The 19,198-nt window shown below is 41.2% G+C and overlaps 1 protein-coding gene and 1 long non-coding RNA gene across 15 annotated transcripts; one reads left to right on the top strand and one right to left on the bottom strand.

Moving 5' to 3' along the window:
* Positions 1-574: 574 nt before the first annotated feature.
* Positions 575-10,550, bottom strand: HNRNPH1 (heterogeneous nuclear ribonucleoprotein H1). 13 transcript variants are annotated; one of them, XM_060296737.2, is made up of 14 exons: positions 9,607-9,668; positions 8,995-9,149; positions 7,543-7,698; positions 7,190-7,333; positions 5,568-5,706; positions 4,437-4,615; positions 4,289-4,360; positions 4,100-4,212; positions 3,819-3,954; positions 3,370-3,429; positions 3,189-3,278; positions 2,433-2,525; positions 1,922-1,971; positions 1,192-1,326 (listed from the first exon to the last, which is right to left on the bottom strand). In XM_060296737.2, the coding sequence occupies exons 2-13, from the start codon at positions 9,089-9,091 to the stop codon at positions 1,922-1,924; spliced, it is 1,329 nt and encodes a 442-aa protein (XP_060152720.1). In that variant the 5' UTR covers positions 9,092-9,149; positions 9,607-9,668; the 3' UTR covers positions 1,192-1,326. The 13 variants fall into 13 exon arrangements, with proteins under 13 accessions (XP_060152713.1, XP_030700576.1, XP_060152716.1 ...); XM_060296735.2 differs by having other exon boundaries at positions 4,100-4,233; positions 9,607-9,665; XM_060296730.2 differs by lacking the exons at positions 1,922-1,971; positions 9,607-9,668 and adding an exon at positions 10,459-10,550 and having other exon boundaries at positions 575-1,326; positions 4,100-4,233; positions 8,995-9,123.
* LOC115846203 (uncharacterized) lies at positions 9,935-19,140 on the top strand. Of its 2 annotated transcripts, XR_004036813.2 has the most exons (3): positions 9,935-10,382; positions 10,478-10,836; positions 13,678-19,140. It is a non-coding gene; the product is annotated as an uncharacterized lncRNA (long non-coding RNA). The 2 variants fall into 2 exon arrangements; XR_009563520.1 differs by having other exon boundaries at positions 9,935-10,836.
* The last annotated feature ends 58 nt before the right edge of the window (positions 19,141-19,198 follow it).

Below are 19,198 nucleotides of genomic sequence, written 5' to 3'. Positions count from 1 at the left end.
TACAACTTGGTATTCTACTTCAGAAGCTTTGTAAATAAATGGAATAATGTCGCTCTTAAGTAGTTTTGATCTTGAGGAATGAGGTAAAAATAAAGGTTGAAACCTCAATGTGAAAGTTCTCTATGAGCTAGCTCCTTCTAGAAGATACCCCATATAAACAAATTCAAAAGATGCCATCAGACTAGGAAGGGGTAGCTCTAGTCAGCCACCCCTTGCCTCTGGCACTTCCTCAGCCATGCTCAAAAGGCTTCCATGGACATGCATAGCATGCAGTGAGGAGACTTCTGCCTCCCCCTTGGCTTTGTGCAAGTGCTTAGCAAGTCAAAGGCAAAAATTCAGATCAGATCCTGTGCAGCCAGGCCAGACATACAAGCCCTTCCACAGGGCCCCAGAGCTACGTTTACCTTCAGTTGCACTGGAGGGAAGAGAGGTCTGAAGACATCTACAAAACGGCCACAACTGCCGAGCCTGTCTGCCACAGCCAGAGACGTGGGCCACTGTTCACCTACGCCCCAGGCAGGAATAGATCACCAAGAAACAGTCCACATGACACTGAAGCACAGACAAGACAAAGTGCAGTTTTTAAAAGGAAGATTTATTCAACAAGTTTCACTTAGCGCAATACACCTAAAAGGAAAATCACAATACACTGAAAAGATTTAAATCAAGGCCTCAGAATTTCAAACAAACACCAAGACCAAAATCCTAAAGTATTGGTATTGCGTCTCAAATTTTCCCCATTAACTTAAAAAAAAAGTTTAAACTTACGTGCCGTAGAGATTATTAAATGAAACTAGAATTAACAAACATGCCAAATGTTTCACTTTTAATTGTAGACACAGCTCCTATATTGAGTTTCACAAAAAAGCATGTCTTTCAACAATGCATCCAAACAGTGTTCAATGTAATGTGGTGTAAGCAACATTTAACATAATTCAACTGCTTTAACCTAAATACACCTACTGCTTAAGTACATCCTACAATATAACTAACTTGAGAAAAGCTGAAAATTATTTAACAGTAACAGATTACTCAACCTAGTTACATCCTAAATGAATGTTTGTGTTCAAAAATACTGAACCTTAAGTCTTTAAAACAATCCTGATTTCCACTTAAGAGTAAGCATAAACCACAAGTTTGTATTGCAAAACTGTTAAAACTTAAGTTTTGTAAAAAATGTTGACCAAGAGTCAGTGATCAGGATCAATTACATTCCCCATCCACCACTCATACTGGACATGCTAGACATCCCTCCCATTCCGTTCACTCCCATAGATGCTCGGCTTCCACTACTGTAGTAGCTGCTGTTCACTGTTCCTTGGCTGCCTGCAAAGAGATCAATTTGACAAGTCAGGATGAGTATCAGATTATCAGTCAACTAAAATACAGCATTCCAAGAAAAAGTTTAAAAAGTATACGAGTACAAATGGCTGCTGTCCAAGTGGCGAGAAGCATGTTTGGGAAAAGGGACTCCCGACTCCAAACAAATCTCAATTAACCCCTTTTCTCTGCAGTACCAACTTGCCAGACTCTTGTGCTACCATTTAATTGGATGCTTCAGGATCAACGTGGAAAATTAAGTTTAAAGGAAAACTAGTGTTTTTCAAAAATTGCAAAATTACTTCATGTTGTTTTTAAAGCTAAACAAAGCATTTTAAAAAAAAATTTACCATAAACATTCACAATGTGTCCATCGAATGGCATATATGAATAGGGAGCACAGGGGCAATCTCTTGCTTTTCCTATTCATGGCGGGCAGGAAGTGAGACAACGAAGTTGGACTAAAGGCAACTCACTGTGCCCAAAATGGCAGCCTCCATGGAGTTAAATCAGAGCCATTGACTGCTATAGAAAGTGTTACTACAACATATCAGTATTTGCTATTGGGAATTTAAATTATACTTTTCGAGAAAATATTTACCTATGCAATGTTTGATTGAAAATCACTGGAGTTTTCCTGTAAAACTTGGTCTGCAAAAGGATTTTGTAGGGTAAGACTATAATACCAAAATCACCATTCTTTAGACCAATTGAAAAAATAATTAATAAAACCAATCCTAGGTTAACTGACTAGTAAATACGGTCCTAAACCCAACCACCATTCTATTATTTAAAATTCTCCCTCCATCTAAAATGGATTTATTGCTAACAAAAAGACAGAAAAAGTGAACAATTTTATTTAATGTTTTAACAAACGGAGGCAGATGTTTTCTGGCTCGACATTATTCAAAGTTGCAATAATGACTATTTTGAATTCATAGAATACTTCCCCCTCCCAATGATTGATTCTGAAAGTTAAAGCTATTTGAACAGTTATATTAGGATCAAGAGCATACATTTAATAACCCAACTTCACCAAAAAGGAGCCTGAATATTCCCAACTAAAGAAACCTGCCTGAAACTTACTCAAGTATATTAAAAAACACACTTACCATATCCACTCATGCTGCTCTGGCCACCATAGCCGCCTCCATAACCACCACTCAGCTGCTGGCTGGCTGGGCCACCATAACTGGACTGGTTTGCTGTTAAGTTAAGAGAACATTAGAACCTTGTTCCTTATGTAATGTGGTACCTGGTGGTACCGGGCTTGTAATTCTAATCTATTATTTTCCAGTCTTGATCTTACATCACTATATATAACCCTCTGTGCCCTCCTTCTGCCTACTGTCTATGACCAGACTACCTTTCTATCCATCATTTGAGCTAGTCAAACACTTATAAACCACAAGGCCAACAGCATACACATCAGCAGGACTGAATCCACGTTTCCGTAAGTAGAGGCATTTTGACAAGACCTTATGAAAATGTTTAACTGGATTTAGTGGGATTTTCCCCCATAATTCGATATATATTAAGGGTAGGTCAATACACAGGTATCACTAAACACCTGATTATGCCCCAAAATTTATTTTGATCCTATGCTTTTTGCTAAATATTACTTTTAGATTTATATTTCATACTTATAGACAATTCAATTAGTTTCTTTCTGTAGTCCCCTCCCCCAAAAGTACTTCAAACTAATTTGTTATCTAACAGTTTTATGTAACAATTTAAGGCACACATACTATTCAAATCTAAACTTTTCTTTGCCTAAATTATGCTTAACTCCTTATATATATTAACTTATATAATTGACTTATACAGATATAAACGTTTTGGTTTTTAAAAAAACTAACGATATTTACACAAGCCCATGCCTCCCATCATTTGGCTACCATAAGCACCACCGCTTGCTCCTGCTGTAGAATTCAAGAAGAGTTCTACATATCTGTGTTCTGAAATGAGAGAAAAGGCATACAAGGTTAGCTTAAAAAAAGACACTAAAGTGATATTTACACAAACCCATGCCTCCTAGCATTTGGCTACCGTAAGCACCACCGCTTGCTCCTGCTGTAGAATTCAAGAAGAGTTCTACATATCTGTGTTCTGAAATGAGAAAAAAAAAGTTGAAAATGTTTGTTGGTGAAAGAAAAAGATAAGCAGTTTTAGTTCTTTTAAGTAGATCTGTGAACTATAAATACTTTTAGTAAAAAAAAAATTCTAGCTGCTTCTCTCAGGTGATTTACTTTATGCAAGTTTCAAAAAGCAGTATTAAACATTCACCTAAATTGCTTTGTCAGTTAAGCATATACCTTAGTCAGTGTTCTTATCACAAATTTTTTAATCATACTAACTTCAAAAACCCACACACTTTTTAAACATCCCGTAGAACCCTATTATTGGATTACAAATTTTTCTCATCCTTACTATTCCTTTATCGTAATCAGTCACACAACTACCTATAAGAGACCTGAAGATCCTTAAATCACACTTACGCATATTTGCTTTGTCTTTTGACATAGCTGCCACAGCATCTTCATGAGTTGCAAACTCGACATCTGCTTCACCAGTTACTCTGCCATCGGGACCAATTTCAATATGTACTCTCACAGGGTTGAGTGGTGAAAAAAACTAAATATAAGGTATTTCAGAGAATCAAGTCAAATATTGTTACAGGAAACAAAACTTTAACATGCTGCTTCACTTAAGTAGAATAAGAACCACGTTTTTACTGTTACACTGAGATATACAACTTATGAATTTATCCTACACTTACATTATAAATGTCATTCTCAGTAGCTCTGTAAGGTAATCCCCGCATGTGTACACAGTGTCCTGTTGTGCTCTGGAAAGTAGAGCCACCATCCCCGTATCTGTGATCTGACATTCCTGAAAAACAATAATTGAGGTCTAAATGAACAAGAGTTAAGTATCCCTCAGATGAGAAATTCAATTCTTACCTTACCTCTTCCAAATCTATCTGACCCAAATCCATAGCCATCATTATAGCCATTATAATCATCATAGCCTCCATAACCTGAAAGGCAAGAAGTACAATCACTAAATAAGTCACATAAAGAACAGACCTCGTGACACCTGCGCAACACACATACCTCCACCGTACGCACCACGCCTCATCCTTTCAAAGCCAGCTCCTCTTCCAATGCTGTTATACCCTCTGCCAGCCCCAGGTCTGTCATAGGGACCTGGCCGCTGCATGGCCATAAGTTTTCGTGGTGGATCATAGTGAGTTCTAACTTCAGCTCGACTGCTCTTAAAGATTTCGATATACCTAAAGCATTGTTCAAGAGGAAAGGGAGTGGGGAAGGGAGAGAAAACATTAGTTCATTTCATACAGGTATTCAGTTACACAGAAAACAATGTAGTCATAGCCATGAAACTGACTAATATTTAAAGCCAGATTTCTTATATTTGTACAGGCAATGACCAGAAATTCACTCAATTTTAAGATTTAATGTAAACTTTATAGAAAAAAAATTCACTCCTCTGAGGCAGAGAGCCCAACCTTAGGGGTAGAGAGGAGTACTGTAAATAAATGTCTTAGGAGGGAAAGAATTCCACTCAACTTTCAACATTTCATGTCTTAAATCCATTGGCGTTATGTATAGCAAGTGAGCTAAAAAGCCAGCCTCCACCAACAGTCTAGCCCACACTACACATTTCCTTCTGCCAATAAATACCCCAGCCTATGCTTTTAGTAGGAATCAGCATAGGTAAGCGCATGCTTCAATGAAAAATAGTCACAAGCAAAGAGAATAAAACCTTTTGTGACAATTTCTTGAAAGCTATGCTTATTAATACATATGCAGAAAACATTTATACAGCAAGAAAGTTTGTTGCATTTCAACTTTAAAAACAAGATCAGAAAGTATCACATTTTCTTATGGTAATATTAATTTACTAGGTGGAGTTATTACAGCTAAAGCCAGGTTTGCATTAACATTTTTAAAACCATAGTCTCTCAACTCCAGTAACTGGGGTTAATTAGGAATCCTACAAAATTGTAAAGTAGACCAAATTAACTGGGGACAATTTCAAAACCTATAATTTAATCTGAAAGCACTATGGAACTTTGACATAGGAGAAGTTTGAAAATTGTGGCAAAACATCAAGTAATTGGGACTAGGAATCAGATTTTCTTCCTTGATTCTAAGCAGAGAGAATATGGATTTAATTGTTTACCATAAGAAAAGTGACAAATCCAACCAACCATCCATCCCCACCTGTGCCCTATTCTTTCCTTGTGTTTCTTTAGAGCCTTTTCAGCTATTTCCTGTGAAGCAAACTGCACGAAGGCCTCCCCCGTACTCCTCCCCTGGAAGTCCACCGGCAATGTTATCCCATTTGGCACGATTTCCAACCCTTCAACCCAAGGACAAATAACCCCAGTAGGGGGGCAATATTAACATCACAAGCCCAGAAATGATTCTTCTTATAGCTTTAAATACACCAGAATTTTAACTTTAGGTGAACGGTATGCTTTCAACAAGTACTCTTTAAAAATTCATTGCAGTAATATGAAGTTCCATTATAACAAACTATTAATTCTTAACACACCCCATGACACGGTATGTAAGAAAAAACCTGCTGAACACAGGATGCATTAAGAATTCAACAATTAAGAATACTTATTTATCTATGCAACTTAATGTTGAAAATTATACAAGAACTTAACAAATTTTCAAGCATTAAAGACAACAGTTTTACTAAATTCAAGATACACCTTTCACCTCATTTCATATTGCAATGTTTTAAAGTTAGTGGAACTTCAGTTTCAAGAAATTACATATTTAAACATTTAATATACAAATTGAAACATTGTTTAGTCATATAATTGACAAACATACAATCTAAGCTTTCAACAAACAACTGATCTAACACAGCACAATCATGCACTCTTATGCTCTAATAGTAGTAAGATTCACTTCTGGAAATTCCGTCTATGAAAAATCCTTTCCGTGGAAACATTCCCAAGCTTACAAAAAGGACTTAAAGCACTTTCCTAGAAGATATGAAATTATGTTCATATTTAACGATGTTGACAGATAGCATTCAATTCTCACCAATTTAGACAAAAACAATAAAAACAGACTTGATTGCAAAAATTCTGGCAAAATATTAGGACTTGATATGTATCTAGTTAAGTCAAGATTTTAACACATACTACACTAAACCATGAAAGGATTTCTTGTTCTTAATTCCAGTTTATCACAACATGAATATTAAGCAACAGTATTTAAAATATATGCTCTAACATTCTGCTAAACATTCAAATACTTTAGGCCCAAAACAATTTCAAAACACTTTCTGTACTTCAGATACAAAGACTACATTCAACCTACACTTATATTAGATTGACTTTCAGTAAGTTTAATTCCCTGGCTAAACCAATTGTTTCCTTAAGTTTTTTTTAATAAACAGAATGAGATCATTAGAGAATTTCTGGTCCCATGACCCAGTGTCTCTTACAATACAGACACTTGCCATAAATTACAACAACCTAACATACTAATCTAATGTTAAGGGATCTTACCTTTAACTTGAAGTACTTAGCTGTACAGCAATGTGAGGAAAGTAGTTAAGTTGTTGAGGACAATCCTCAAAGATCTACTCTGAACTACAATACTAAATATAGGCAGTTAGCATTTTGGAAGTACTTAATTAATCCACCTTTAAGATGGGCTTAAATTATTTGAAGGTCTCCAGGAAAAAGAAAACATTAATTCATCTGCATATACTCACAACCTGTTTAAATATCTAAGCTACTCAACTTAAGGTCTATTCAATCACATGTTGCCAGAGGCTAGCCAGAACTCACTGCTCAGCAACAAACAGGACTACATACCTGAGAAGAACTGAACAATTTCTTCCTTGCTACATCCAAAGGGGAGTCCTCTAAGCCGTACAAAGCCATCATTGGCCGTGTCAGGACTATTTGGACCAGTATGCTTCAACACCCAATCCATTTCAACGTTGTTTGACTTGAATACTGAAAGAGGTGCTTAGAATTAGTCAACTTTGGAAAGTTAGAAAACCAAGTTCAGACTTCCTGGGTCTTTAGATAATCTAGGTAGAGCTGCCATAAACTCTTAGATGACCATTTCCATGCGGTCAAATACCTAAAATTCAGAAGGGGTAAGATAGATTTCTATTTGTTTAATGTTTTATTTACTGTTACTAGGGCAATGTAAATCAAACCTTCAACATATCTGTGTCCCATAGTTTCTCTGTCTTTTTTCAGGGCCAATTTGACTTCATCTTCTGATTCAAGTTCAACAAAAGCCTCGCCACTCGGTCTGCCTTCTCTGGTGTAGATGAAACGAATACCTTGAGCCCCATTTTGAATTTTGCAGTCTGGAAAGAAAACAACTGTTAATACAGAATTTAAAACTAAAAACCACCTCTGGGTGATGAAATGCCTATACACACCCCCACTACAAAGCAGAGCATTTGCAAAGCCTAAAATGAGCAAGGTATTACTAACTCCTAGGGTGTCTCTTTCAGTAATTAAGCAGTTTTCCTCTTATGACCAAACTTTCTTATTCCCTAAATATATTCCCAATCCATCAAGAAAATCCAATACTCAAAGCACTGTCTTAATATAAGTTATCTCTAAGTCCTCACTATTCAAGTGTCCATTAAACATCCTTTTTATAACTCCTCAGTAAACTTTTACGTCTGGACCTTGTGATTTTATGGCATTTTCTGAATAAACGTGGTTTGGAGTTTTGATTTAGGGTATTTGACAGTTTTACCTTACTAGCAGCAACATTACAATTTCTTGCTCGTATCCGAATTGCAGGGCCAATACTCACCTGAAAGGGGATCAATGTTACCAAGCTAAAATGCTCCAAGTTGCACAGCTGAAGCCAAACCCAGTCTTGCCCACTGCAAGGTGGCTTCCAGTGTACTTGGTTCTTGTTTTACAGGTCGTTTTCCGTTACACACTGAATTCAGATAGTAAGTCAATACTACAGTATCCTTCCAAAACCTGTAAATTTCTCCCAAATATATCTTTCAATCTCATCTTACGCTAATAATGAGAACAAGGACATTTGGCAGACGTTATTCAGGAAACCTACATACTGGGGAAAAAACTACATAGGCAAGAAAACTTTCCTGGGCTTCAGTGTCCTCAACTGTAAAGTGAGCCAGATCAAGAACTATGAGAAAGAGCTCTTCAGTTACAAAATCTTGATTAGGAAAATTGTCTGAAATTAAGAAACGACATTTTATCTTTCCAAAGCAGAATGCCCCTTTTCAAATAAACGCCAAAACTGGAAAGGTGTTATATTTGTTCAGCTGCTGGGCAAAGTTCTCAAGGTTGAAAGGGAAACCCCATCTATCCCCATTTATCCTTTCTAAAAGACATCCACAGAATGACTAATACTTAATGAAGAAAAAAAAAATCCGCCAGAGAGGCCGCATTCCCCCAAGAGGGCCGGGCGGGTGGGGCTTTCGCAATTTCCATTGCGTAACAGCGGCCGGCCGGGCGCGAGCAGGACAGCGGAAACCGCTGCCGCCCGCGCCCCACCAGGGGGCGCCCTGGGCTCTGCCCCCACCCCCCACCCCCCACCCCGCCGCCGCCGCCGCCGCCTCCCCGCCCGCCCTGCAGCCCGGGCTGAACTCTCGCCTCCGCTTCAGACTCACCAGAAAAAAACCGCTGCACTTCGTCGGCCGAGCAAGACCAAGGCAAGCCCCGGACCTTCACCACGAATCCCTCGCCGCCTTCGGTGCCCAACATCATCGTCTCTTAGGGGGTCCTGGCGTCGAAACAGCCTGCAAGATGAGGATGAGGGTCAGACCTGAAAAATGTTAAAATTAAACAGTCCTCTGATCTCGAAACGCCCTGCCGGCCCGCGGCGCCTCCATAAAGGTCGAGCCCGTGCGGACGTTCCGACCCAGGCGACTGCAACACCGAACGCCCAGTGGCCAGCGGCCGGGTCTCCGAGGCCGCTCTGCGCACCAGGTACCAGTGCCCCAAGCCGAGGGGCACCCGGCCTAGCGCCAGCGTGGAGGCAAGGAAATGGCGGCGGCCGCTTCCGCTCCGCCTCCTCCGACATCTCACACAATAGAGTCGGCGCGGCCTGCAGGCCTCAGCGGCCCTGCCACGACTCGGCGAACCATTCCTGGTGTCTAACGGTAGCCCGCACCTTGCTAAAGCCCCCGCAGCCTCTACAGAGACCTTGGGACAAGAAATCCTCGCAAAACTGGCATCGTCGGGGGCCGCTAGGTGGTAAATACGGAACACCAAACACTCACCTGCACACACAACTTCGGCGCGGCTGAGACGAAATGGCTAGCGGGCGCCTGCGCAACCTAAATAAGGCCCTTTGAACAAGCTCTGCGCACGCGCAGCTAGGTTCCCGCACCGCCCCCTTGCGTCACACAGAGCTCGGGCGCATGCGTAATACTATAAGCCGGCCCACCTCCCGCCAGTAAATTATTACACGCATGCGTATTTGGGTCAGCCCCGCCCACCTCCTTAAACCCGCCGGGCTTTTTTGCGCCTGCGCCTTACCGCGATTATTCGAGCCTTAGCGGTTTGAGTTTCACGCGCATGCGTCTTCCTTCAAACCGTTCGATCGACTTACCCGCCAGAAGGGGGAGGGGTGTGGCGGCAGTTAGTTCCTTACGGGAACAGTACCAGGCTCTGGGTTGTGAGGAGGTGTCCCTAGCCTATTATCCGCAGTCCTAGCAGACCTGAAAGTAGAAGTGCTCCCCTCCCTCGCGCCGCCTATACGCCTTTTCTCCCTAGAGCCATCCCGTGACAAACTGGGGGCTGCGGGACTGCATACTTCCTGCACCCGAAGCCACCCCCGCGGCGCCGGGAGCATGTCCAAGTCTTTCGTGCCGCCACTAACCCCCTACCTGCCGCCGTTGGGCCTGGGGCCCGGACCCCAGTCCCGTACCCCGCTTTTGCCCTAACGAACTCCCACCCTGCGACCCCAGCTGCCTCGCCCCGGGGTCGGCCGGCTGGGCGCTCGCACGAGAGGGGGGCGCCGGATGCGCGTCTCGTCGCGCCTCGTGAGCGTAGGGTAAGCCGCCGGTGCACGCCGGACTTCGCTCTCCCGAGCAGGTTCCCCCTTAATTCTCCCAAAGTTAAGTAGATACCGTTATGTCCATTCTCCAGGTGGAGGCCTTCAGTTCGGCAAGATTCCAGGGTCACCCCATGTGCGCATATGGCCCGAGACTAGTGATGTTCGTGATTTCCGGCAGCACTGCGGAAACTGGGACCATTCCCGTAGCCTTCCAGTCCTCCCCTTGTCTGATGCCGGCTGTCCTCCCCACCTCGGCCTGGTGGACACATGCAATAAACACAGGGGTACCACAGCGAAGGCCTCTCTGAGTGCCACCATGGGAAGATGCAAGTAAAGCACGTTTTCGTCCCTACAATGGTCTGGAAGTCGTATCCGGTTTTAACAGGTTTGAGAAAACTGGAGAGGACATCAATGGAACAGGGAGAAGATGATCCAAGATAAGGTCCCACAGGTAGGTGAGGCCCGATCCTGAAAGGCCATTTAGGCCTTGGCAAGGGTGATAACTCCAAGCACACGAGAAGGCTTTGGCAGGTCTTCAGCAGGGCGCAATAGGACCTGTTTGAAAAGGAAAACTCTGTTGCTGGGTGTGAAGGGGACTCAGACGGGACAATCATGGTGAATGATGCTCCTTGCCCTCAATTGCAAAAAGAGCTAGAGGAAATAGAGGGCATTTTGGCTGAAGTCACCAAGATGTGGGATTCCCAAGTCTTCCAGATTGAAGGTCTATCTCTGAGTGATTCAAAAGCAAAAACAGTTTTTGCTCTTGGGTGCTATCTCTCCAGGACATCACAAAGATATCTCTCAAGGTTTCTTAATAGGTTACAGCATTTAAGAGCTCTGGTCTAATTAAATGACCTAAGAAGGGCGTTGCCTGGCGGTCCAGTGGTTGGGACTAGACCGAGGGCCTGGGTTCCATCCCTGTTCAGGGAACTAGGATTCTGGAAACTGCAGGGCGAGGGCAAAAAAAAAATGACCTAAGAACACTAGTTTCTGATTAGATTAGGGAAAAACCTTGATCCCCCCTGGTAGTGCATTATAAAGTCATGTTTTCGGGAATTCCCTTGTGAAAGGACTTAGCGCTTTCACTGCCGTGGCCTGGGTTGAATCCCTGGTCTTGGAACTAAGATCCCGCAAGCTGCGTGGCCAAAAAAACCCTAAAAGGATACACAGTATATCATGTTTTCGCCCTTTAACAACACGGCTACACTTCTAAGATTTGTTTGTTTGTTTTTTGGCAGCCTGGCTTGCGGGATCTTAGTTCCCTGACCAGGGATCGAACCCGTGCCCTCAGCAGTGAAAGTGCGGAGTCCTAACCACCGGACCTCCAGGGAAATCCCTAAGATGTTTATTTTTCCTAAAGTTTTCTAGGATTTTCTTCCATAATAAGTAGATGTAATGTATAATCATCATAGAATATTAGATCATTTCCTCAGGATAGATTTCTAGGAGTAAAATTATTCAATGAAAGAATCTGAATATTTTTAGGGCTACTTATAGTAAAAGGTTATCGCACTTGACAACACTCTTCAGCAGCAGGTGAGGGTTCCGTATCCCTTTGTTTTGCTGGCATTGAAATTTTCCTTTCCTCTAATCTTTGCTAATTTAATACTGAGAAAAACCGTATCTCTAATTTGCATGTTTGATTATTAGTAAAATAGAATAAATTATATACAATTAATGCTGATTCCCTCATATAAATTGTCAGTTCAGCTTCTTTCTCCAGTGCTCTTTTGGTCTTTATTAAGACTATTACCTTGGCCATAATTGCCCCAAATATTTTTCTGTTTGATTACCTTTTAATTGTTGTTGTTTTTAATGTTTAGACATACAGAGGTTTTTCATTTTGGTGAAGTCAAAGCCCTGGATACTTTGAGTTTGTCTTTAAGCTTAGCAAGCCCTTTCCTATACAGAGATGAAGCACATTTATTCATTATCTTTTTCACCAATTCTAAAGCACATTTTTTTCAGTTTAACCTCTCAAAATAGGGATGTGCCTTAAGAACCAGTGGCGCATCCTAGTTTAATTGGCGAAATTTTTTTATAAGTGGTACATAAAACATGGTGTGTCTTAAAATTGATGACCTCGGGACATCCCTGGTGGTCCAGTGGTAAAGAATCCACCTTCCAATGCAGGGGATGAGGGTTTGATCCCTGGTCAGGGAACTAAGATCCCCCAAGCCACGGGGCAGCTAAGCCTGCACACCACAACTAGGGAACAAAGATCCAACAAGCCACGTGGCTCTGACACAAAAAAGTAATGACCACTAAAAAGAGTCATGATAGAGCTGGAAAGAATGCAGGGAAGTGCCATGCCCATTGTAAATCGGTACACTAGAGGGCTACTGGCAATGTATATTCAAGATCTTAAAAATACGCATTACCTTGGACCCATACATTCCACATCTACTTTTGCACAGATTTAAATTTGTAAGAATGTTCATCACAGCGTGAAATAGGTAAATTTTAAAAGCAACTTAAATGTCTAATGGTGTATTGAATAAATTATAGTACAACTTTATCATGCATTGTCACCGGGGTCAATATAGCCTCCCAAGGGGGCAAAATTGGTTCTTGACTGTGGGGAGAAGAGTGAATACATCTAGGCTATTACAATGGCTTTTGGCCACGGTACCTAAAAAGATATACAGTATACCTATGCTATTAACATTTCACATGGGGGAGAATTAGGGAAAAAATTGTCTAAAAAGGTTCCTTTGGGTGACAGTCATAGGAAAAAAAAGTTGAGAAAAACTGACCTATATAATGCAATACTTTGCAGTTTTTTTAAATGGTGACTAGAATTATATTTTTGGAAAGATGTTTACAATATTCATTGAGTAAAAAAAACAATGAAACAATAATTATTATGCATTATTATGAAGCAATAATACAGTATGGCTCAACTTCCTGGAAATATAATTACACACATGCATAAAGAAAAATTATACATATATGGAAAAGATATATGTATAATTTTATACATATATAAAAAAATTTTTTTTTCTTCTTTGTATTTTCTCTTTTTTCTTTTTCTTTCTTTCTTTCTTTCTTTTTTTTTTTTTTTGGCCACACACCACTCGCGGGATCTTAGTTCCCCATCCAGGGATTGGGCCCCTGTGCCCTGCAGTGGAAGTGTGGGTTCTTAAGCCCTGTACTGCCAGGGAACTCACTCTCTTCTGTATTTTAAATTGTTTTAATGCTGAACACATTACTTGTAGCTATAAAACTTTAAAATTTTCTGAGTAGTAAGGATTGAGAACATTTGAATGTGAGTTTCCTCCCATCCTTCTAGCACCACGGCATCAGCTGCCTCCAGATCGTGCTGAGGACCGGGGGACCCCACTTTGAAGCTGGAGACTGGAAGCATAGCGACGGTGGCTCAGTGGTTAGAACCTGGGTACAGAGTCCCAAGCCCATCCCAACCCGGTGCAACATGGCTCGGCCCTTTCAGCTGCGTAATTATGGTTGTCTTGAATAAGAACTCCTCCGACGCCTGGTGAGGGCTCCGAAACCATTTAAACTGCTCAGTGTGAATTCTGATACGTACTTTTCCTAAGTGAGATAGAAAAACAAAGGCGTCCCCACAGCCAGCCCAGCATCGCCGCTGAGGGGAGGGGCTAGCGCTCCTGATGGAGTGAGGTCAGCTGCTGGGGTGACCTGGAAAGGGGATCCTAACCTCTTCGGTTCTCTCAGCGCATCTCCTTTAGGCAGAATGTGACAACCATTGGTTTTGAACCTTCAGGGTATTGGCCCTGATTTTCCAAAGCTTCAGCTGGGACACTCACTGTGGTTGAATCCTTCGGCCATGTGTTCAAAATGTATTGATGACTAGTGTCATTACTTACCTTTTAAAATGTTTTATTTATTTAATTTTGGATCTGTTGGGTCTTCGTTGCTGCGCGTGAGCTTTCTCTAGTTGCGTCGAGCGGGGGCTACTCTTTGTTGAGGTGCGCCGGCTTCTCATTGCAGTGGCTTTTCTTGTTGAGGAGCATGGGCTCTAGGCACGTGGGCCTCAGTTAGTTGTGGCATGCGGCTTCAGTAGTTGTGGCACGCGGGCTTAGTTACTCCACGGCATATGGGATCTTCCCGGAGCAGGGATCGAATCCGTGTCCCCTGCATTGGCAGGCAGATTCTTAACCACTGTGCCACCAGGGAAGCCCCATTTTAACCATTTTTAAGTGTACAGTTCAGTGGTATTAAGTACATTTACAGTGTTGCGCAAATATTTCCACTCTCCATCTCTAGAAATTTTTCATCTTCTCCAACTGAAACTCTGTACCATTTAAACACTTAACTCCCCAACCCTGCTCCCGCAGACCCTGGTAACCTCTATTCTACTATCTGTCTGTAGGAATTTGCCTATTCTAGTACCTGATATAAGTGGAATCATACAATAATTGTCCTTTTGTGTATGGTTTATTTAACGTAACATAATGTTTTCAAGGTCTATCCATGTCCTCAGTTTCCTTCCTTTTAAAGCTGAATAACGTTCTGTTGTATGTATATAATACATTTTGCTTATCCATTAATTCATTAATGGGTTGGTTCCACCTTTTAGCTATTGTAAATAGTGCTGCTTTGAACTTTGGTGTGCAACTATGTTTGATTTCCTGCTTTCCATTGTTTCAGCCTGTATGGAAAACATTTTGGCAGTTCTTTAAAAAGTTAAACATAGAATTACCATATGATTTAGCAATTCCATTCCTAGATATGTACCTTAACTATTTTACATACCTCCCAGCAATTCACCCAGCTTCCAAGTCTTTCCTCATCCTCACCAACACTTGCTATTTTCTGGCTTTGTTTTTGTTTTTTGACAGTAGATGTCCTAAAAAGTGTGAAACAGTATCTCACTGTGGTTTTGAGAAAGTTTCTGGAAGGTGGCACTTAAACTGGGATTTGACAGGTGATAGGGCCTGGTTAGAAGAGAGTGATTTGGCAGAGGGGAGGCTTTGAGGCTGGGAGACTCCAAGGCAGGAGTGGCAGCCCCAAGGCCAAATGGGCAGGGAGGGGTTGCTTCTACCTGCAGAAGGAAACCACTGAAGGGTCAAGGTGCACAGTGGCACGATCCAATTTATATCCTTCAAAGATTATTCTTGCTTCTGTGCTGGGAATAGTTTCATAAGGAATCCTCCTTCCTCCCCCCACCCCATATGACATTCACCACACCCTGCCTTGTACCCATGGGCAGCACTCTGCCCCAGGTTCCTTCATCCCTCTGTCATCTGATGAATGCAGTTGATCTCCCTGGCTATACTCTTGGCATTTGTCTGGTCACCCTCACCACAGTCAGAATGATTTTTTTTCCTGCCAACAGCTTTTCTGAGATATAATTCACATACCATACAATTTTTTTTAGTATATTCACAGAGTTGTCCAACCATCACATTCTAAGTTTAGAACATTTTCATCACCCCATAAAGAAACCCCATAACCATTATCCAGAGTCATCTTTCAAAACTGCAAATCATATCATGTAACTCCCCTGCTTTAAATCCTCAGTGGCTCTCACTGCACTTCAAGTTAAGTCCTTTCTTTGCTGTGGTCTTCAGGGTCCTGCATGATGTGATGCTGTGTACCTCTCCAGCACCTCATTACTTTTCCACCCCCTTTTTTACTCCCCAGCCACACTGACCTCCTTTCTGCTCTTTTCCACCTGTAGGCCTTTGCAGATGGTGTCTTCTCTGCCTGGAGCTCTCTCCCCAAATGCTCATCCTCACTAGCTCCTTCTTCAGGTCTTTCTCTATCAAATTCCTCTATTCATTTCCTTCACAGTGTTTCTGCACTCTGTGATTATCTTATTTATTTATTTAATTACTTTTTTTTTTTTTTTTTTGCGGTACGCGGGCCTGTCACTGTTGTGGCCTCTCCCGTTGCGGAGCACAGGCTCCAGACGCGCAGGCTCAGCGGCCATGGCTCACGGGCCCAGCCGCTCCGCGGCACGCGGGATTCTCCCGGACCGGGGCACGAACCCGCGTCCCCTGCACCGGCAGGCGGACTCCCAAACCACTGCGCCACCAGGGAAACCCTATGTAATTACTTTTTATTGCCTGTTCCCCACACTAGAATGTTGGTTATATTGCTAACACTGGATGGAGTGCCTGGCATGTAGTAGGCATGAACAAGTTAAGTGTTGGATGAGAGATGGATTAGGGAGAGGAGGCAGAAGGACATGTGAAGGTCAGTGCACTGGAGTGAGTGAAGATGGGGAGAGCTGCAGGCAGGCAGAAAGGAAGGGGCATGTCAGTAGATCCATTTTAAACATGTTAAATTTGAAATGCCTCCAAGATATCCAAGTGGAGATGTCATATAAGCAGCTCGCGTTTTATGAGTTTAAAGCTAAAAAGAGTAATCTAAGCCGGATGTAAAATCTGGATGTCACAGGATACAGATGATATTTAAAACCTTAGGAATGAATAAAGGGGCTGACCTTTGAGAAGAGGCTCTTAGAGATTCCAACACAAGGTATCACACACATTACAGATTGGGAGTTTGTAACAATGAAAGAATGAGTGAATGAATGGGAGAAAACAGCAAAGGAGGCTGAAAAGGAGTGGCCAGAAAGATGGGCAAACCTGGGAATCATTAGGGTAACAAAGGAAAAAAAAGGACAGGGTTTCAGGTGAAACAGTGTGGTCAACAGCATCAAATTATGGTGAGAGGACTCAGAAGATAGAGGAATGGAGGCCCCAGAATTTAGGTCTCTGGTGCCTTTAGCAAGAGCAGTTTAGGTTGAGCAGAAAGGGTGGAAGCAAGACTAGAAATGCAGAGAAGATTGAGGGCAAATGCAATACCAGCCTACACTTCTTAGAACCTAATATAATAAATGTGTGTTGATTTAAGCCACTAAATTTGTGGTAATTTTTTATAGCAATATCAGGAAACTAATACAGGGTTTAGTCCAGGAAATAAAAAGGATCGTTCATTTTCTTGCAAATTAAGAAGAAAAATCATATGATTACCAAAATCCATAAACACTCACTAGATAGAATTGATGGATAGATCTCTATCCCTAATAAAATCATAAGTTAAAAAGGAATAGAAGTAAAATACTTAAATATGAAAATACTATTTATCAAAACCCAAAAGTATAAAGCAAACTAAATGGAAATATCAAAGTCGTTTCCACTAAAATCCAGATCAAGACAAGGATGCCCACTACTTCTTAAGACTGTGTTAAGAGAGTCTAGCTATACTGTGCAATTAGAGCTGGTTTAAATGATTTTAAAGTTCAGTTGGAAGAACAAATGCCTGAGTAGATCCCAGAATACTGTGAATAGAAGAATGGTAGTGGAGTGGAACTGGCCAAGAAAAGGACAAGAATTCAGAAATAGCTGCAGATATATGTTGGATGGAAAAAGAGGTGATTAATTTGATGACTGGTGCTGACATTATTGGCCATGATTATGGGGAAAAGAAACACAAGCTGCACTCCAACCCAGTCTTTCTCAACTAGGGGGGATTTTACCCCCAACAGACATTTGGCAATGTCTGGTGACATTTTGGTTGTCACAACTGGGGGCTGCTATTGCATGTAGTGAGTAGAGGCCAGAGATGCTGCTAAGCATCCTACAATGCACAGGATAGTCCCCCACACCAAAGAATTACCTGACTCCAAATGTCAGTAGTGCCGTGGTTTAGAAACCTTGCTCTGAAATAACACAAAACACCAAAATACTTTTCTGATGTGTTAAAGATTTCATACTAAATATTTCAATATAAAACCAGATAGCAGAAGAAAAAAACAAGCATATTTATAATACTTTGGGGTGGAAAATCCTCCCTAAGTCTGGAAACCAAAAAGCCAAAAAAAACACAAAAAAACATACATTTGACTGCACGCAAATTTTTAGTTTTCCTAGTAGAAGATAAAATATATAAACAAATGATAAGCTGAGAAAATATTTATAAAATATGTGAAAGACAAAAATTCAAAAGCCCTAAGTCAAAAGTACCTACAATTTCTAACAGACCAATAAGAAAACAGGATACGTAAATGGTCGAAAGCTTATGAATAGGGGTTCAACCTAACAAGTGGTCAGAGAAATGCAAAGTAAAGCAGCAGCAGGATTGACTAAAATTAAAGAACGATTTGTGTCCACAATCCCTTATCCCCAATCCAAAATTCATAAAGTCCTGGAAACCAGAAAGATGGTAAGTTTGAGGCCAGTTCATTTAGCAGCAAGACTTAACCTGAGCTAATATGAGGCTCTTTGCAGCATTGACTCATCTTGCTTGGTGAGAATATTTCTTATATTCTGCTACAAAACCATTAATTAATGAGTTTGATTAGGAGATACTGATTCAGAGTCTGCTGGGAGTGTCATAGAATTTTCTAAAATCCAAAAAATTCTGCATTCTGAAGCATATGTGAGGATTTTGAATAAGAGCTTATAGATCTGTAATCTCCAGGGCTGGCAAGGATGCAGAGTGAGAGAAGCATGCACTGACTGATTTTCAAATATTAAAACAACCTTGCATCCCTGGGATAAATCCTACTTGGTCATAATGTGTTATATTTTTATATAATGTTGTATTTGATTTGCTAATATTTTATAAGGATATTTAAGTCTGTGTTCATGAGGGCTATTGGTCTGCAATTTTCTTTTTGTAATGACTTCATAGGTTTCTGTCCTAGGTAATGATGGCCTCAGAAAAAGAGTTTCTTCAGTGTTCCTCACTACTCTGTTTTCTGCAAGTGTTTGTATGAGATTGGTGTTTATTTCTACTTTAATAAAATTGACCAGTGAAATCATCTGAGCCTGGATTTTTCTTTGGGAGAATATTTGGATAACAAAATCAGTTTCTTAACC

Source organism: Globicephala melas, chromosome 3 (assembly GCF_963455315.2).
Source record: "Globicephala melas chromosome 3, mGloMel1.2, whole genome shotgun sequence".
Taxonomy (NCBI): domain Eukaryota; kingdom Metazoa; phylum Chordata; class Mammalia; order Artiodactyla; family Delphinidae; genus Globicephala; species Globicephala melas.
This window is presented reverse-complemented; position numbering and strand designations above follow the sequence as displayed.